General features: G+C 55.0%; 2 protein-coding genes across 7 annotated transcripts in view; one reads left to right on the top strand and one right to left on the bottom strand.

Moving 5' to 3' along the window:
* The first annotated feature begins 1,618 nt into the window (after positions 1 to 1,618).
* Positions 1,619 to 11,878, top strand: NAGPA (N-acetylglucosamine-1-phosphodiester alpha-N-acetylglucosaminidase). The gene is made up of 10 exons (XM_048321243.1): positions 1,619 to 1,770; positions 2,018 to 2,503; positions 5,194 to 5,333; positions 5,911 to 6,019; positions 6,251 to 6,379; positions 7,169 to 7,377; positions 8,175 to 8,222; positions 9,561 to 9,692; positions 9,848 to 9,908; positions 10,437 to 11,878. Exons 1-10 carry the CDS (start codon positions 1,619 to 1,621, stop codon positions 10,693 to 10,695), a joined length of 1,725 nt encoding a protein of 574 aa, XP_048177200.1. The 3' UTR covers positions 10,696 to 11,878.
* A 326-nt stretch (positions 11,879 to 12,204) lies between these two features.
* The window catches only part of SEC14L5 (SEC14 like lipid binding 5), a 39,941-nt gene continuing 35,306 nt past the window's right edge, over positions 12,205 to 16,839 (bottom strand). For all 6 annotated transcript variants that reach the window (XM_048320500.1, XM_048320499.1, XM_048320503.1 and 3 more), the window contains one exon: positions 12,205 to 16,151. In XM_048320500.1, the coding sequence (XP_048176457.1) occupies positions 16,046 to 16,151 (106 nt within the window). In that variant the 3' untranslated portion in view covers positions 12,205 to 16,045. The remainder of the gene's footprint in view (positions 16,152 to 16,839) is intronic.

The following is a 16,839-nucleotide window of genomic DNA, read 5'->3' as shown; positions in this document are numbered from 1 at the left end:
AAGGCACAGGGGAGATACCTGCCCTTGTACCGCATCATTTATGGAATCAAGGCCTGAAGAGAGCTGAGGAGGGACTTTGACAACGTCATAGGACAAGGGGAATGGCTTCCCACCGCCAGAGGGCAGGGCTGGATGGGATATTGGGAAGGAATTGTTCCCTGCGAGGGTAGGGAGGCCCTGGCACAGGGTGCCCAGAGCAGCTGTGGCTGCCCCTGGATCCCTGGCAGTGTCCAAGGCCAGGTTGGACAGTGTCCAAGGCCAGGCTTGGAGAATCCTGGGACAGTGGAAGGTGTCCCTGCCATGGCAGGGGGTGGAACTGGGTTACTCTTAAGATCCCTTCCAACCTAAACAATTCCATGATTCTATGATTTAGTTCTTTTAATCATGTATTTGACTTAGACATTTCTTGAAACAGAAAATTCACAGATTTATAAACTACAGCTCATTTTCTTCCTAACTCCGTTAGCCATGGCATACCACAGGATCCAGCAACTGAAGTTAAATTTAGGAAAACCCAGAGTTGCCTGAATGTACCATCATTCCCTCAGTGTAGTTATTTTTCCCTTCTGGAAAATGGACACAATCTTAATCCTCCGAAGGGGATGATGGATCTGCAGTGGCTGTAGGGCCGTATGTACTGTGCTGTCCGGGACACGCGTGAGTGCCAGACGTGCTGTGGAGAAACAGCCGGATCCTCGGAGAGAGTCCCTGCCTGAGCGCTATCCCGCACTCCCGGCCCGTGTCCCTGCCGGAGCACTATCCCGGATTCCCGGCCCGTGTCCCTGCCGGAGCACTATCCCGGATTCCCGGCCCGTGTCCCTGCGGGAGCGCTATCCCGGATTCCCGGCCCGTGTCCCGGCCGGAGCGCTATCCCGGATTCCCGGCCCGTATCCCTGCGGGAGCGCTATCCCGCACTCCCGGCCCGTGTCCCTGCGGGAGCGCTATCCCGGATTCCCGGCCCGTGTCCCGGCCGGAGCACTATCCCGCACTCCCGGCCCGTGTCCCGGCCGGAGCGCTATCCCGGATTCCCGGCCCGTGTCCCTGCGGGAGCACTATCCCGCACTCCCGGCCCGTGTCTCTGCCGGAGCGCTATCCCGCACTCCCGGCCCGTGTCCCTGCCGGAGCACTATCCCGGATTCCCGGCCCGTGTCCCTGCCGGAGCACTATCCCGGATTCCCGGCCCGTGTCCCGGCCGGAGCACTATCCCGCACTCCCGGCCCGTGTCCCGGCCGGAGCGCTATCCCGGATTCCCGGCCCGTGTCCCGGCCGGAGCGCTATCCCGGATTCCCGGCCCGTGTCCCTGCGGGAGCACTATCCCGCACTCCCGGCCCGTGTCTCTGCCGGAGCGCTATCCCGCACTCCCGGCCCGTGTCTCTGCCGGAGCGCTATCCCGCACTCCCGGCCCGTGTCCCTGCCGGAGCACTATCCCGGATTCCCGGCCCGTGTCCCTGCCGGAGCGCTATCCCGGATTCCCGGCCCGTGTCCCTGCCGGAGCGCTATCCCGGATTCCCGGCCCGTGTCCCGGCCGGAGCTGTCCCGGTCCCCGCTCCGGCCCCCGCCCGGCGCCGCCAACCGCCAGAGGGCGCTGCCGCCGCCCGCGCGCCGAGCGCCCGCCAAGATGGCGGCGTGTGGGGCGGGCGGGGGTCCCGGCCGGGCGGGGGTCGGGGCGGGCCCGGCTCCGGGACGGGGATCGGGGCGAGCGGGGGTCGGGACGGTCGTGGCGGCCGCGCTGGCGGTGCTCGGCTCGCTGCAGGTGGCCCGCGGCGCCGGGTGAGTGTCTGGACACCGCGTGTCCCGGAGCGGGGCTATGCCCGGCTCCCGGGGCTCCCGGTGCCCTGAGGTCGGGCTGGTGCAGCGGGTGCTAAGCGGGACAGCCGCCCTTGAGCCGCGGTGGGTCACACCGGGGACGCGGGAGAAGCGGGCCCGGCGTGTCAGCGAGGCCCTGCCCACCCCGAGCTGCGCCGCTCTCGTCACCCCGCGTTTGCGGCCTTGGGGCAACCGGGTGTTGTCGTTGCAGGAGCCCCCCCAGCGAGCCTCCGCTGCAGCCGTACCCCCCCTGGCAGCACGGCCCTCGGCACAGCCACCGGCACGTCAGGGACTGCCAGCCCCTCAAGTACGGCAACGTCACGCACGAAGCGTGGCCCGGCGACAACAGCACGGCCGGCCCGGTGGCTGTCACCAGAACGTTTGTCTCGTACATCCCCCCGGAGGGCAGCGACCGCAAGGTGATCTATGGCCACTTCACTTTCGTGAGGAACCCCCTGAGGACCTTCTCCGTGCTGGAGCCGGGCGGTGCCGGCGGCTGCCTGGCTCAGCGCAGAGCCCCCGTGGAGGAGACTGCAAAGCTCAGGAAGTGTCTGGTGGCCCAGAACGGCGGGTACTTTAACATGGAAACTGGAGAGTGCCTTGGGAATGTTGTGAGTGATGGAAGGCTGGTGAGAGACTCTGGAGGCCTACAAAACGCTCAGTTTGGCATCCGGAAAGATGGCACCATGGTGTTCGGGTAAGAGCTGGGGGCTGTTTGGAGAGCGCTCTCTACCCTGAAGACTTTTAGGCATCACTGGGTAGGAAGCTCATCCCAGCACTGCCTCTTTGGCCTCCCCAGTTAGAGTAGAAGCTCACTTTAAATGCTGAAGCTAGGGACGTTTTAGCTGTACCTCGTGCAGCTGTCTCTGTAGCCCTTGGCTCATGTCCTAGGATGAAGAGAAGCTGAGTAAGTTATGATCTCTAGCTGCTCAGGTTCCAGTGTCTCCTCTCCCACCTTGCAGTAGGGACGCTGGGCAGGGGTAGAAGTGGGAGAGGGTTCTGTGTTCACTGCAGAGGAGATGCAGAGTGGAGTGCGTGTGCTCTGGCTGCAGTACAGAAAGGCTGGGCTTGGAAGGAACCTCAGGAGGTGCCTTATCCAGCACCCTGCTCAGCACAGGTTGGATGGAGCAGGCTGCTCAGGGCCATATCTGGTTGAATTTTGAACATCTCCAAGGATGGAGACTCCTTATCCTCTCTGGGCAAACCTGTGACTGAACATATCAACACTTTTTTAGAACACTTTACGGATGGTGACTCCGCCACTGCTCTGGGTAGTTCTGCCTGTGCCTGACCACCCTTCCCATGAAGGAATTTCCCCAATATCCAACCTAAACCTCCCCTGGCCCAGCCTGAGGCTGTTCCCTCTCCTCCTGTCCCTGTTCCCTGCGAGCAGAGCCCGACCCCCCCCGGCTGCCCCCTCCTGTCAGGGACTTGTGCAGAGCCACAAGGTCCCCCCTGAGCCTCTTTTGCTCCAGGCTGAGCCCCTTTCCCAGCTCCCTCAGCCGCTCCTGGGGCTCCAGCCCCTTCCCAGCTCTGCTCCCTTCTCTGGACACGCTCCAGCCCCTCAGTGTCTGTCTTGCTGTGAGAACCCCAGAACTGACCCCAGGACTGGAAGTGCCTCAGCAGTGCCCAGCACAGGGGATGGTCACTGCCCTGGGCCTGCTGGCCACACTATGGCTGGTCCAGGCCAGGTGTCACTGGCCTTCTTGCCCACCTGGCCATGTGACACTCCCCATGTGACTTCTGTCTGGAGACAGAAGCTCTGAGCACCCTCTGACTGAGGGACTGTAGTGCTCCTTGGACTGAAAAGCCTCCAGGAGTTGTCCTTCCCCAGCAGCAGCAGGATCATAAAGGTCCCAGAAGGGTTCCCAGGATCCTTCTGATGGTCTCAGAAGACACAGCAGCAGCCTGGAAGCTGCATTCTCCACCCTTATGGTAGCTCACTCCCAGGCCTTAGTGAGCTTTGTGTCCCTGCAAAGCCAGAGTGTGCCAAGCCAGGGCTTTATCCTGCAGCCATTCTGACAGCCATGAGTACCATGGCCTTGATTTATGTGAGAGAGGGGCTGGGTGGGTCAGTGACATGTCCCTTCAGTGAGGGGGCTTGTGCAGAGGGGACCAACAGCAATTTCAGGGTCACTGTTGAGCCCTTAACCTCAGCTCTGCCCTGCTGCTCCCCAGCTCTGGCAGGATGTCCCTATCAAATGGAGTTATCGTGGTGCTTGGTGGCTTTGTGCCTTCCAAACCATGACCAGAAAAATAGTTTGGGTGTAAATAATTTAGGCTGTCAGGACAGTGGGGAAAGTCGTTCACAACTTCACTCTTTCACGCTGCATCATGGCCAGCAGGACACAGCACAGGGCGCAGTTAGCCCCACCCTGCAAAGCTCCTGCCTCTCCCTGGGCTGACAGTGGGTGAATCCAGGCTTTAAAAGCTGTCAGTCCCTGCCCCAAACTGTTGTGTAGTTTGAACTATTTTCAGCCATGTTCATGTTGTCTTTGTGTTCATTTCCCATGGGAAAAGGGAATTCTTTTTGCATGTTTTCCATTCAGGTATTTGCAATTACACTTTTCTACAAAACACAAAGCTTTGTTTGCCTACAGTCGCAGATACCAAACAAGTACAAGTTGAGCATCCAGCTCCCACAAGACATCAAAAAAATCACCTTTAAACCCAAAGCCTCTGGCAGAGCATGGCCGTCCAGCTCCAGCCCCTGCTCCCATCCTCTCCTCCCAGTTGCAAACATCCCCCAGCACCAGGCTCCAATGAGGCAGGTGTTACTCATCACCCTAATTCAGGAGAGAGCAGCATCCCTTGGGAAGCACCCTGTGGTGACACACAACACCCGAGCATGGAGGTGGCAGCTGAACAGTCCTTCTGCAGGAGCAGAGGAGCTGCCTTCCCAGATGGAAGGAGCAGGTAGCATCCAGTGCAGCTGCAGGCAGGCTGGATGCTGTAGCTCCAAGTGCTCTCCAAAGCTGTTTGGTGTCACATTTTTGGAGAATAGAAGCTGACAGGCAGCAAGATGTTCCAGCTGCTTCCACAGATCCCTGAGTGTTTGGCAGTGGCTCTGTGCTTGTGTTCTGCCAGATGCTTTCTGCCCTTGTTACCCTGGCTCGGATCCACTGGCCACATTGCTGGCAGGAGTTGTTTCAGGCACAGTGGCCTGGGACCATCATTAGCTGTGGGTTTGTGCAGAGGAGCAGAGAACGGGCTGCTCTGACTGCTAAGGTGATGTTTCACACTGCTTGACCCCTCATTTTAGATGTAGCTAACCTTCATTCCACCTTCTTCTCCCCTTCTCCCTGCTTCAGGAGCCTGCTGGCAGTAGGAGAGGCTTTAACATGACATGCTGTGACTGTGGGTAACCCTCCTGCGCTCTGTTCCTAGTTACCTGTCTGAGGAAGATGTCCTGGATCAATCCAACCCTTTTGTGCAGCTTGTGAGTGGGGTGGTTTGGCTCCTGAGAAACGGAGAGGTGTACATCAACCAGAGTCGGGCGGCCGAGTGTGGTGACACTCAGACCACAGGTAAAGACTGTGGGGCCTGGCTTCAGGCTGGCCATGATTGTTCTTGCCATGGGGCTCTTGGGAGGAGGGGCACTTAAGAAGTCAGCTTTCATAGAATCCTACAGTAGTTTGGAATGGAAGGACCTTAAAGACCATCTCATTCCACCCCCTGCCATGGGCAGGGACACCTTCCACTAGCCCAGGCTGCTCCAAGCCCCAGTGTCCAGCCTGACCTTGGACACTGCCAGGGATCCAGGGGCAGCCACAGCTTCTCTGGGCACCCTGTGCCAGGGCCTGCCCACCCTCACAGCCAAGAATTCCTGTCTCATCTAACCTGTCCAGAGAAACTTGAAGCAGGTGCCTCTTACACGAGTTTAAAGCCAAGGGCTTGTGAATCCCCTGCTTTGTCCCTGTGCCAGACAAAAGCCTAACCAAGAGCACTTCTGTAGGGCTTGGATGAACAAGAGGAGCCTGGGCTGTGTTCTCACTGTGTTTCAGTTCAGATGAGCCCCTTGCTGGGAGCTGTTTTGCAGACCAGATGTGTCTTAACATCCCATTGTGTCCCCCAGCTGAGTGTGAACTGTTCCCTGTCCTGCAGGAACCTTTGACAGGTTCATCAATGTGATCTCAGCCAGGACTGCCGTGGGACATGACAGTCAGGGCCGGCTGGTCTTGGTTCACGTGGATGGACAGACAGAATCCAGAGGGTAAGGGCTTGGATAAGGTCTTAAACTCCTGGGACTGGAGGGACATTGCAGCTGCCAGGGATATGTTTTAAGGCAGAGACTTGCAGAACTCAGGAGGGCCAGAAAAGGCTTACACAGCCCTCCTCAGGGTGCCCGGGGTGGGAGAGCTTCCCCTTCCACCACAGAGAGCAACACATTTCTGATCTAACAGCTTCACTGAAGGCAAATCAACAAACAACCTCTGCTTTGCAGGGTCAACCTGTGGGAAATGGCAGAATTCCTGAAGCAGCAGGGAGTCATCAATGCTATCAACCTGGATGGTGGAGGCTCTGCCACGCTGGTCCTGAACGGGACCCTCGCCAACTACCCCTCTGAGCACTGGTAGGTGCTGCTGGCTCGTGCCCAGGGCTGCTCCTGTCAGGGTGCAGAGCCCAGTCCCACCCGCTGGCCTGGCTGGGAGGGCACAGCAAAGGCAGGTGACAGGATCCACGGGAGAGAGCAGCTCTCAAATTTAAAGCCATTGAGTGACTCCATGTTTTTTCCACTTAGTCATCCAGGATTAAAGCTGAGCTGGTTCCAGACAGGCAGCAAAGCTGTGCCTGTGACTGAATGGCTGATGTGGGAATTGGATAAGGCAGCAGCTCTTAGTCTGGGAGGCTCAGAGCTGTACATTCATGGGAATTAGCAGAGATCTGTCAGCAGCTTATTATTAATGGAAGAGAAACACTGACTGGGAGACCCTGCCCTGCCTCATTGGAGGGAATCTAAAGAATATTTTACTTCAAATTCAACTTTTTAGTCAGTTCTGACTATAAACATGAAGGGATTTAACATTCAGTTGCCATAACTGCAATGGTATCATTTATATCAAAGCAAATAACATTCAAGAAAAGGTGCATTGGGTGCCAAAATTAGGGAAGCTAGGATTGCTTAAAGGGAGACTGTGTTGCTTCTGTAATTCCATGTTTGAAATGATACCTATCAGATGGGATTGATCACACAGTTAAAACATTGACTGCAATGTAGTTTTATGTTTATATTTTCCCAGTATTAATGTTCACGTTTGCAGTGTGGATCAGGAGGGAATCTGTGGATTCCGTAACTGGTGTTGGGTCGGGCTGGGCAGCACAGTGCTGTCCCAGCTCACGCTGTCCCCTCTGCTGTCCCCAGCTCCTTTGACAGCATGTGGCGGTGTCCCCGGAGCATCTCCACCGTGGTGTGTGTGCACGAGCCGGGCTGCGACCCTCCTGACTGCAGTGGCCACGGGCTCTGCGTGGCCGGGCACTGCCACTGCGACGGCCACTTCTGGGCAGGTCCCGCCTGTGACACCTTGGACTGCGGCCCTGCCAACTGCAGCCTGCACGGCGTCTGCAGCACCTGTGAGTCCTGCGCTGTGTCCCACGGAGGGGCTGCAGGGGAGGCAGGACCTGGCCTTGCATCCCTGGGAATGTCCCTGGGGAATCTCTGCCTGCCTGCCAGCCACCAGCTGGGTGGGTGGGGCTGCTTCCCCTCTCCTCCGGCGTCTGAGGCACAGATGGTCAGAGCATGTTGCCTTTGGGAGCCAGCAGCAGGGCTGGGCTGGGGCTCGGGGCTCGAAACTTCCAGCTCCGTGCCTCAGTTTCCCTTTCTGCCCCAGGCTTGTGCTCTGGGTGTTTTGTGAGGCTGCTGATGGGCAGGGCTGTGTATTACACTGTGTGACAGCAGCTGCTTCTGTCCCCTCCCCTTACTGTTCCTTCTTTACTTGCCTCTCCTACTTCGTAATTTTTACAAGTGTGCAGTTGCTACTCTTCCATGAATCTGAACCTAGGGATTGCTGGAATGTCTGACCCCAGCTTCTGCCCCTCTGTGCCCAATCCCGTTACTCTCTTCCTGTCCTCCTGACTCAGCTTTCATTCAAGTGTGCCCCAGTGGCTGGGCAGAGCTTGGTGGGTGCAGGTGTTGCCAGTAGCTGACCCAGAGCTGATCGTCGGGAATGCCATCAGCAGGGATTCTGCTCTGCAGCTGGGGAGGGGGTGTGTGTGAACCCACCCTTTGTGTGAGCACAGGATTCCTCTTCTAGGGGTTCCCTAGCAGGGGTAAGAGGACACCTCAAGAGGCAGAGGCTCCTAATTTCGAGTCCTTGCTGCTTCCAAGTGTTTTTTGTTGTCAGTAATGCCTGTTCTGTGTGTTTGCATAGCTGGATGCCTATGTGACGCCGGCTGGACTGGCAGCAACTGCACTGAAGGTAAATACTGACTGCTACTCCACTGCCTCTTCACAGCCAGGGAGAGGGGAGTGGGAACCCCTTCCCAACAGCTGCCTGCCCGAGAGGGAGCAGGGAAGGGAAAGGCCACCCCGTGGGCTGCTCTGTTTTGGCAGTTAGAGTTCAGTTGAAGCTGGAACATCCACAATTGGCTTGGTGTGGGACACTCAAGCCCTTGCTCCTTGTTCAGGGCACACACTCAGCTTGTTGCTGGGCATCCCTCCACACCCTGAGCTGTGGCTGTGAGCTGGGATTGCTCACCTCTGCAGCCAGGGCCCTGGTGACATCTCTGCTTGTGCCCCTGGTTCCTACAGGGAGTCCTGCAGCCAGAAATGCCGGTGCCAGCACGGCAGCTCCTGTGACCCCATGCACGGAGCCTGTTCCTGCCCCGCCGGCTGTGAGCACAGTAAGGGCTGCTCTCAGTGACCACCGGGGCTGGGGACAGCGTTTTGTGTCACCTCTGAGCCACCTGTTGTAGGCAAAGCAAGGGGCAGTTCTGCCAGGGCAGCTCAGGCCTGAACATCACCAGGTGGCTCCCAGCTCTTTGGGGCCTGCCTGTCCTACCCAAAGGGGCTAGAAAGGAGAGGAAGGAGCAGAGAGGAAAGAGGAGTTTGCTTCATCAACAGAAAATTGTGGATTCCTGTTTAGTCTCAGCCCCAAAGAACTGCATTCGTTTCCCAGAGCCCCTGAGTGAACACAAAACATCCTCTGCTCCAGGGTGTTGCACCAGGCCCTGCTGGAGCCCAGGCCTCAGGTGATCCAGGTCAGTGCCTGTGGAATGCTCCAGAGGGCTGCACTGCCATCCCACCCTCACACTCCTTGTGCCAGTGCTAACGGAGCTGGCCCTGTTCTCTGTCCTGTAACCACTCCAGGCCCCCCTGTATCCGAGTGAACTTCCTGGGTGCCTGATTCTGTCAGTGATGCTCTGTTCCAGTCTGGGAACACTCAGCCAATCCCATCCCAGAGATGTTGCCCAGAGCAGCTGTGGCTGCCCCTGGATCCCTGGCAGTGTCCAGGGCCAGGCTGGATGGGGCTTGGAGCAGCCTGGGACAGTGGAAGCTGTCCCTGCCCGTGGCAGGCGGTTGGAGCAAGATGAGCTTTGAAGTCCCTTCCAACTCAAACCATTGCATGATTCTGTGATCCCAGTTCCTCACAAACTTCCCTCTGAGGCACACCAGAGAGCAGCCTGGGACTCCCAGCACGGTGCTCCCAGGCTGCTGCAGGCTCAGCTGAGCTGGGGGAGCTGCAGCCACAGCCTGGGTGGTCTCAGAGCAGTTGGAGCTTTGGCAGTGACCAATCCCTTTGTGATCCCATCCCCAGAGTGTCCCCTGGGCTGGTTTGGGCCGAGCTGCCAGAGCCGCTGTGCATGTGACCACTCGTGTCCCTGTGACCCCGAGACGGGCAGCTGCAACATCACCCACCACGGGGCACTGCAGGACCACTTACACAGAGGTACCCGACTGCAGGGGGGTGGGGTCTAAAAAAGAGTTGGAAGAGCAGCTTTAGTGCATAATGGTGTTTGCTTAGTCACCAGCTCTGCTTAAGCTTGCTCTTTTTTAGTGGAATTTTACACCCTTCCCCACCTTTCTTCCCTCTTTGTTTTCCAGCTGGGCAGTGTTTGGTTTCCCAGAATAAGGAAAAGAGCAAAGAAAAATTCTCTCTGTCAGAGTAAGTGTGTGGTGCTCACTGTGCATCTCAGAGGCTGTCACAGAGCATGGGGAGTGTTCAGTCTGCAGAAAAGGGGGATCAGGGGGGACCTTGTGGCTCTGCACAACTCCCTGACGGGGGGGGGTGGTTGGGCTCTGCTCCCAGGGAACAGGGACAGGACAAGGGGAAATGGCCTCAAGTAGTGCCAGGGGAGGCTTAGGTTGGATATTTGGGAATTTCCTTCATGGGAAGGGTGGTCAGGCACTGGCACAGCTGCCCAGGGCTGGGGTCACCATCCCTGGAGGGATTTAAAAGCCGTGTGGATGTGGCACTTGGGGACACGGGTCAGTGGTGGCCTTGGCAGTGCTGGGGAATGGTTGGACTCAATGACCTCAGAGGGCTTTTCCAACCTAAAAGATTCCGTGATTCTGTCCTGCCTGAGAGCAGGCCCACAAGCTCGGGAACGCAGAGAAGGGAGGACAATCCTCTGCACACTGGGCACAGGTGACACAGGTGAGCTGTTGGTGATGTGATTTGTGTGTCCCACAGAGGCTCGTGGCTCTCCCTGAGCTCTGCCTTGGCCCTGGTGCTTCTGCTGAGTGCCCTGGGGAACGTGGGGCTGGTGCTGCGGGTGCGGGCACAGCGGCAGCACCGGGACTGGGACTATCGCTACCACCCCCTGAGGGACATCAACGGGGACACCTCGCACAGACCGCCCTCTGCTGCCTGGGACCGGGAGGATATTCAGGAGCCGGAGGACACTCGGGAACCCGAGGACACTCAGGACCCAAACCAAGAGCTCCTTTAGAGTCGTGGATGGGAAGAGATGAGGTATTTCACTGTGCACCCCTGCACAGCCCCTCAGCACCAGCTGGGACTGGGGTTCTTCCCACTGGGAGTCTCAAACTGCTGCCTGAGGAACCTCAGCCCAAGAACTCCCCTGCTTGTGAGGCCATGGTTTTCTTTTCCCTGCTGCTCCAGCACTCAGGACTGCAGCATTAGGGGATGCAGGACATCCTCTGGGTGAGGGAATTCCACAGCTGCAGCAGGAGAGGGCCTGGTTCCTTCCAAAACTTGAGGGAAACAGGTGAAGGATGCAAGCTACGGTACCTCAGAAGGGTCCCTGTTCACCTGAGCAGTGCTGAGTATTTTTAAGATGCAAGATAAATCACCTCTAGTACAAAGCTGGGCTTAAGGGTATTACAGTCAATGTCTGCCCTTCCTTGCTAAGCTCAGATTTTAATCAGAAAAGTGACAAAACGTTTGTTCTAAAATGTTGAAGCAGGCAAGCAGAGCCCTCCTCCCCTGGCCACGGTGGTGGCTCAGGGGTGACACCCAGGGTTGTGACAGCCCCGTGCAGGGCTGGAATGTTTTCTGACCAATCTTCAGCCCAGAGCAGCCCCAGAGGGTGATGAGTGCTGTGTTTTGGGGCAGCTCGTACAGCACAGCACCACAGAAAGCCCTGTCAGGTCACAGGTTCCGTTTGTGCATCGCTCCAGCTCCCCGGAGCTGAAGGGCCCTGCCCGGCTCCATCAGCTGAGGGACCCCGGCCCTGACACAGCCCGGAGCTCCCCCTGTGGGGAGGAGCACGGACAGGGAGAGCCTGGCACGGCTGGCATGACACAGACTGGGCTGCCCTGGCCCAGCTGGGCACTCCTCAGAGGGACCAGCAAGGGCCCCAGCCAAGCCAGGATCCCGAACAGCTCGTCTGGAAACGTGGAGCACATCCTTGCAGTTCCATTAAACAGTGTTTGAGATTGCTTCCCTGTGAGGGAAACCCAGCCTTGCATGAGCCCCTTGGATGCTGCAGAGGGGTGAGAGCCTGTCTGAGCCTCACACATCTTTATGCACTCCCTTTTTTACCTCTCCAAGTAAAGGATGTGTAATTTCTGTGCCAGTGTTGGCATCCAATCAGCCTGTAACCAAGAGACTCTATTTTTCTATGATTTACAGAAGATTATTTGAAACTTGAATAAAGTCTATTAGTGCTACCTGCCTGAACCTTGAAATTCCTGATGTCCAGCTGCAGCAGGAGCTGTGATCCTTTCCCAGTTAACCTCAGCCACCCAGTGGAACCCAGGGGCTCCTTTATTTTTTATAACAGTCACACTGCAGGCTGTGCTGTTCCAGCCCACTCTGTGCTAGGAAAGTAAACAAAAAACGCTGGTTCTCTAGAAAAAAGCTCAAACATTTTAGTTAAAAAGCAGGAAAAAGTGAATACAAGCCTTACCTCTGCTTCTGGGGGCAAAGAGAGCAACACACAGGCTTAAATTTTCATTGCCCTGCAGTTTCAACAGTTGAATCAAACAATTCCACGTGTTCTCAGAGATGTTTTATTTCCAACATACCCAAAAGTACAGCTCTACCAGGACCCACAGACAGGGTCACTGGAGGACAGTTGTTGTTACAGCGCTCTGTGGTGGGCTCTTACAGGAGGTTTGGGGGTTTTGGCTGAGAAAAATGAGATCTCAGTGTGTAAAACCAAAGCCAGCTGCAAGGGAGAGAATGTAAGTGCTTGCTAAAAAAATTAATTAATGCCCATTTAACTTACGTGTAACTGAAAGCTTGGAAGTGGGTGTTGGTGTCACTAAAAGCCAGCAAACGTGACTTGACTCCAATTTCACCTTCCAAGAGAGAAATAATCAGATGTAAGGAGCATCACAAAGGTGTTGGAGGAATATTAAAGCTAATTGCATGCAGGAATCTTTGACAGCTGCTGTCAGTTAAGTCTCTACCTTGCATTAATTGCTCACAGTACAAACATTTGGGATATTAAAGCAGTGTGAGCTCGTAAAATGCCTTTTGAGATGAGGGATTCCCTGCATGGAGCAGGGCTGGCCTCAGCCCCAGCAGCTTCTCAGCCCAGTGTGGTGGACAGCTGGGCTCACCAATTCCTCCTGGGAATTGCAAGTGGATTATGGCATTTTCAAAATCTTTAGATAATAAACCAAACTGGAATTAGAAATTGTTACTCGAAGTTCCTGAAAGGAAGCGGCCAGAACCGAGCTGGCTGAGCAGAGGAACACGGCCGCAGCTCAGTCACTCAGGATTCCCTGGTGCCAGTCGGGAATTCTCTTTCCAACAGCGAGTCCAGGAGCTGAGGAACAGCAGAGCTGCTGAGGAGCCTCGTGGGAGAGCCCCCGGTGCCGGCTCACGGCGCGGCCCCGGCCCCGCTGCTGCTGCTCCTGCCGAGCTGCAGCCGGCCCGGTGCCCCGGGGGCTCAGCCCTTCTCTCTCCTTCAGCGGGGAAAAGCCCTTTTCACACCGGAGAGGCAGCAAAAATTGGCTCAGGACTGTGCCCTGAACGACGGCTGAGGCCATCCGACATCCATCCTCACGCCCCGTGTTTGCCCTTCCCAGCCCTGGGACGGGCCCCAGGGACTGGGGCAAACCTGGAGAGCTTGCTGAGAATGAAGGTTTCCCGTCTGGCCACATTTAACTGAACTGTGGCACAGCATTCCCCTCCCAGCCGTGAGACGTGGCACCGGCTCTGAGGTAGGAGTTGTGTTTGCATACGGAGTATCTGGAACGGGGAGAGCCCCGAGCTCCTGGGAGCCGGTTCTTCAGGAGCAGCTCGTTCCCTGCACACAGCCCGAGCTCCTTGGCCTCGCTGCAGAGCAGCTGCTGGGGAGGGAGCAGGGAGGGCTTTGCTGCATCACTGTCAGCACCCAAAATGAGGCCATTTCCCAAGGCTCTGGCTTAGGAGATTTTAGAGGATCCAGAACCCCTCCCAGACTCAGCTCACTGTGAAGAAAACTGTGGGTTTGTTTTCTAAAGCACACTGATGTCATTTGAGGGGGAAAAAGGTGATGTAGAAGAATTCTGTGTCTCTGGTCTCTGCAGTTCACAAGGTCAGGTTTAAAAAGGTGTTGCTCCCTTTCTCCTGTTAACATTCAGGAGAAAAAGGGAAAAAAGATTGGATTATTTAAATTGGTTTCAAAGTAAATTGTCAGGTGGAATAACCCAGGCAGCCCTGCCAAGGAGAGGTCACAAGCTGCTTCACAGACCTGTGCCACAATCTCTTATGGGCAGAGGAGTGGTACTGCCAGGGAACAAGGGGAAAAACTGGGATTGGGATATCCCCAGAGCCAGGAACACTCTGTGGAAGCAGCCCTTCACCTCACCCTTCAGAGACCTGCCAGAGGCCAAATTCCAGGTGCTTCCCTGACAAAAGTTAAACACCCAAAACTTCTGATGGGCAGAAAAAAACATGTCCCACATTTTAAAATAAAATCTAAAAAAAAGTCCAAGGCAAAGGAAGAGATTCTTACCCAGAGCAAACCCAGGGAACAGGAATGTTGCCACTGTAGGACGTGAGCAACCACGAGAGAAAGGAAGGTAAAATCCTGAAACAGCACAGGGGGGACAGGGCTGGGTTTGCTCCTGGGGCTTTGGGAGTCTGAAACTGTTTCTAGAATCAGATTTTATTGTGGGTCAAGGATTTTCCATGAGGGATACACACATGCACTTTTGCTTCCAGAATTCCTGACCTTCCAGAGGAAAGGTGGTATTTGTCCCTCTTTATCAGACTCCAGTTACGCTGAAATGCCAGAGACAGAAGTTTCATTTGTCTGGGAGAAACATTCAAGTCTATGGAACAACTGAGAACTGGGAATCAGAACTTCCCTGAGCTCTACATAACCAAGTTACCTGTTCACAGGGAGAGATGCAAGGTGGAGAGTGATTCCCTTGGCTCCAATCCTTAAAAAACCCCACCAAACAACTCAAAACCGTATCAAGTTTTGCCTCCCATTGTCCCAAATATTTTGGCTCTTTCCTCCTTTGGCAGAGCCTGGTGCTTCAAAACCAGTGATAAAAAAAGCAGGGTGGGAAGGAACAACTTCACAGATTCCTGAATAAAAACCTGGTGAGTATTTGACACCTGTTCTCATTCTGTTGCCACCTGGACAAGAACATGGATAACTTTGCTCCCCAACCTGACTGGAGGAACAATCAGATTAGGGACAAACATGGCATTTTTGGTGTGTAGGAAGAGAGTGCATCTTCATGACAACTCCTGAACTCAATCCCTGTTTCTTAATCCTAAAAAACAGTCCAAAAAAAGCATTGGACTGTCACCTTTCCTTGCAAGGAAGGTGACACAGCCCTTACCCCAGTGCAGCCCTTTTGCAGGAACATCAGCGATCCCAAAGATCGGCACCCAAGCAGAAAGATTGCTTGGGATTGAAGACAAGCAGTTATTCCTTTCTTAAACAAAATTCATCCCATTAAAAAAAGGTGACTTTTAATAAATAGTCATTTCTGACATTATAAATAAGTTAAAAAACAATTTAAAATAAGCTAGTATAGAATAAATAGGCTTCAGTAAGTGCTTACATACATACATGCCTCTCTGAAAGGTTTCAAGTGAGCTCATGTTTAAAAGAAGCAAGTCTGTAATACTGCCAGAAAATCTTGTGCCTTCAGGAAATCAAATATTGCTTTTCGTAGCCCTTTAGAACTGGATTCAGTTCCCATTCACTCAGGAATGGGACAGACCTACTCATTATTGCTGTAAACCTGAGTAAAAAGAAACAATAGTTTGGAAGATGCCACTTGCTGCAGGCAGATTCAACGCCTGGAATTTCTAAAAAAACCATTTTGACTTTGTTTCTCAGCAGGGTTAAAAAAATCCAACACATTTCCCAGAGCATCCTGCCAGACCAGAAGAGGTTTTTGGTTTGACCTGGAAGTGATTTCTGAACCGTCCTACCCATACCCAGGTGTTGGCAGTTCCTTCCCTGCCCCTGGAATGCCCACTTGACTGTCCAGTGTGGAACCAGTACCCCGTGGGCACCCAGGAAATTCCCTTCCTTTTGCTACCCAGGAATTATCTAAAGGTCCAACAGGTAAGGCAACATCAGCCTCCTCTGCGGGAAAAGGACCGATGGGAAGAGCCCTTTGGAGCAGAGTGGAACGGATTCCTGCAAACTCACAGGCACCCAAAATCCACAGGTGGTGAAGGAGACTACTGAGAGGCAGGCAGCTGGCCCAAACCTCCTAAACCTGCCCTTGGAATTTCAGTTTTTGTGGCTGAAGCAGCTCCCAGAGGCCTCTGTGTGTCCAATTGACTGCCCCACGGCTCAGCCCTGGAGCTCTTTGGTTTGGGGCTGGAGCAGACCCGGGGGGTCTCCCCCTGCTGCTGTAGCCTTGGCTCTGCTATCTGGAAAGGTGGGAGCTGCTCTGGGACTGGCTGGAAGATGTGGTGACTCCACTCAGCTGGGAAAAGCCGCTGTTGCAAGATTCCAGGCTCGACATGGATCCCCTAGGATGGGACAGAGCAGATGTGCTGTTAGGAAGGCAGCAATTAAGGGAAAACTGTTCCTCTCACAGATCAGCTCCCTCTCTCTAACACTTGCAGAGTAATTTTTGGCTCATTTCCCACTTGCTCTCTAAGAATCTCTGTGTCATGATGAAATATTCATCAGTCATTTTTTCCCAGTTACAGATATTATTCCTTGCCTCTGACTACTGTTCTGGGGAAGGGGACACAGCTGGAGCCTCTGGGAGCTGCCCCTGAGGAGAAAAGAAAGCTCCACAGCTCTCCAAATGCAGCCTTGTGAACCCAAGGACTCCAGGCTGCTGAACACCAGAGTCCCAACTCCAGCAGCTCCAGCTCCTCCTGCCAAAAGCAGGCTGGGCCCAGGAAGAGCCCCAAGGAACACATCTGCATGACTGGAGTGAGGCATTTCTGCTGCTCTGACCCCACAGGACCTGGCCAGGTCACACCTCAAGCTCAGCACCTTCAGGTCTGTTCTGCCCAATGCTTCCTCCAGCTCTAGGGAAAGGTCAAGGACTTGCAGAGAGTTCAGATTAACAGGAGTTTGGGAAGTGCTTTCAGCACTGAAGGAGGAGGCCAGGCACACCCTGACTCTTCACCTGTTCAGAAGTGCTCGTCCTTCTCAAGTGCCAAACAAAATTATCTGGGAAATAGCCCAGCTGATACTTAAATT

Source organism: Corvus hawaiiensis, chromosome 16, assembly GCF_020740725.1.
Source record: "Corvus hawaiiensis isolate bCorHaw1 chromosome 16, bCorHaw1.pri.cur, whole genome shotgun sequence".
NCBI classification, from domain to species: Eukaryota; Metazoa; Chordata; class Aves; order Passeriformes; family Corvidae; genus Corvus; species Corvus hawaiiensis.
The sequence above is the reverse complement of the archived record's forward strand: the minus strand, read 5'-3'. Positions and strand labels throughout refer to the sequence as shown.

What these genes read in the sequence shown, in the direction of transcription:
- NAGPA (XM_048321243.1), top strand. Translation starts at nt 1,619, where the DNA reads ATGGCGGCGTGTGGGGCGGGCGGGGGTCCCGGCCGGGCGGGGGTCGGG. An exon ending in AACTACCCCTCTGAGCACTG is followed by an intron (nt 6,380 to 7,168) that starts GTAGGTGCTGCT and finishes TGCTGTCCCCAG; the next exon opens with CTCCTTTGACAGCATGTGGC. An exon ending in GCAGGACCACTTACACAGAG is followed by an intron (nt 9,693 to 9,847) that starts GTACCCGACTGC and finishes TTTGTTTTCCAG; the next exon opens with CTGGGCAGTGTTTGGTTTCC.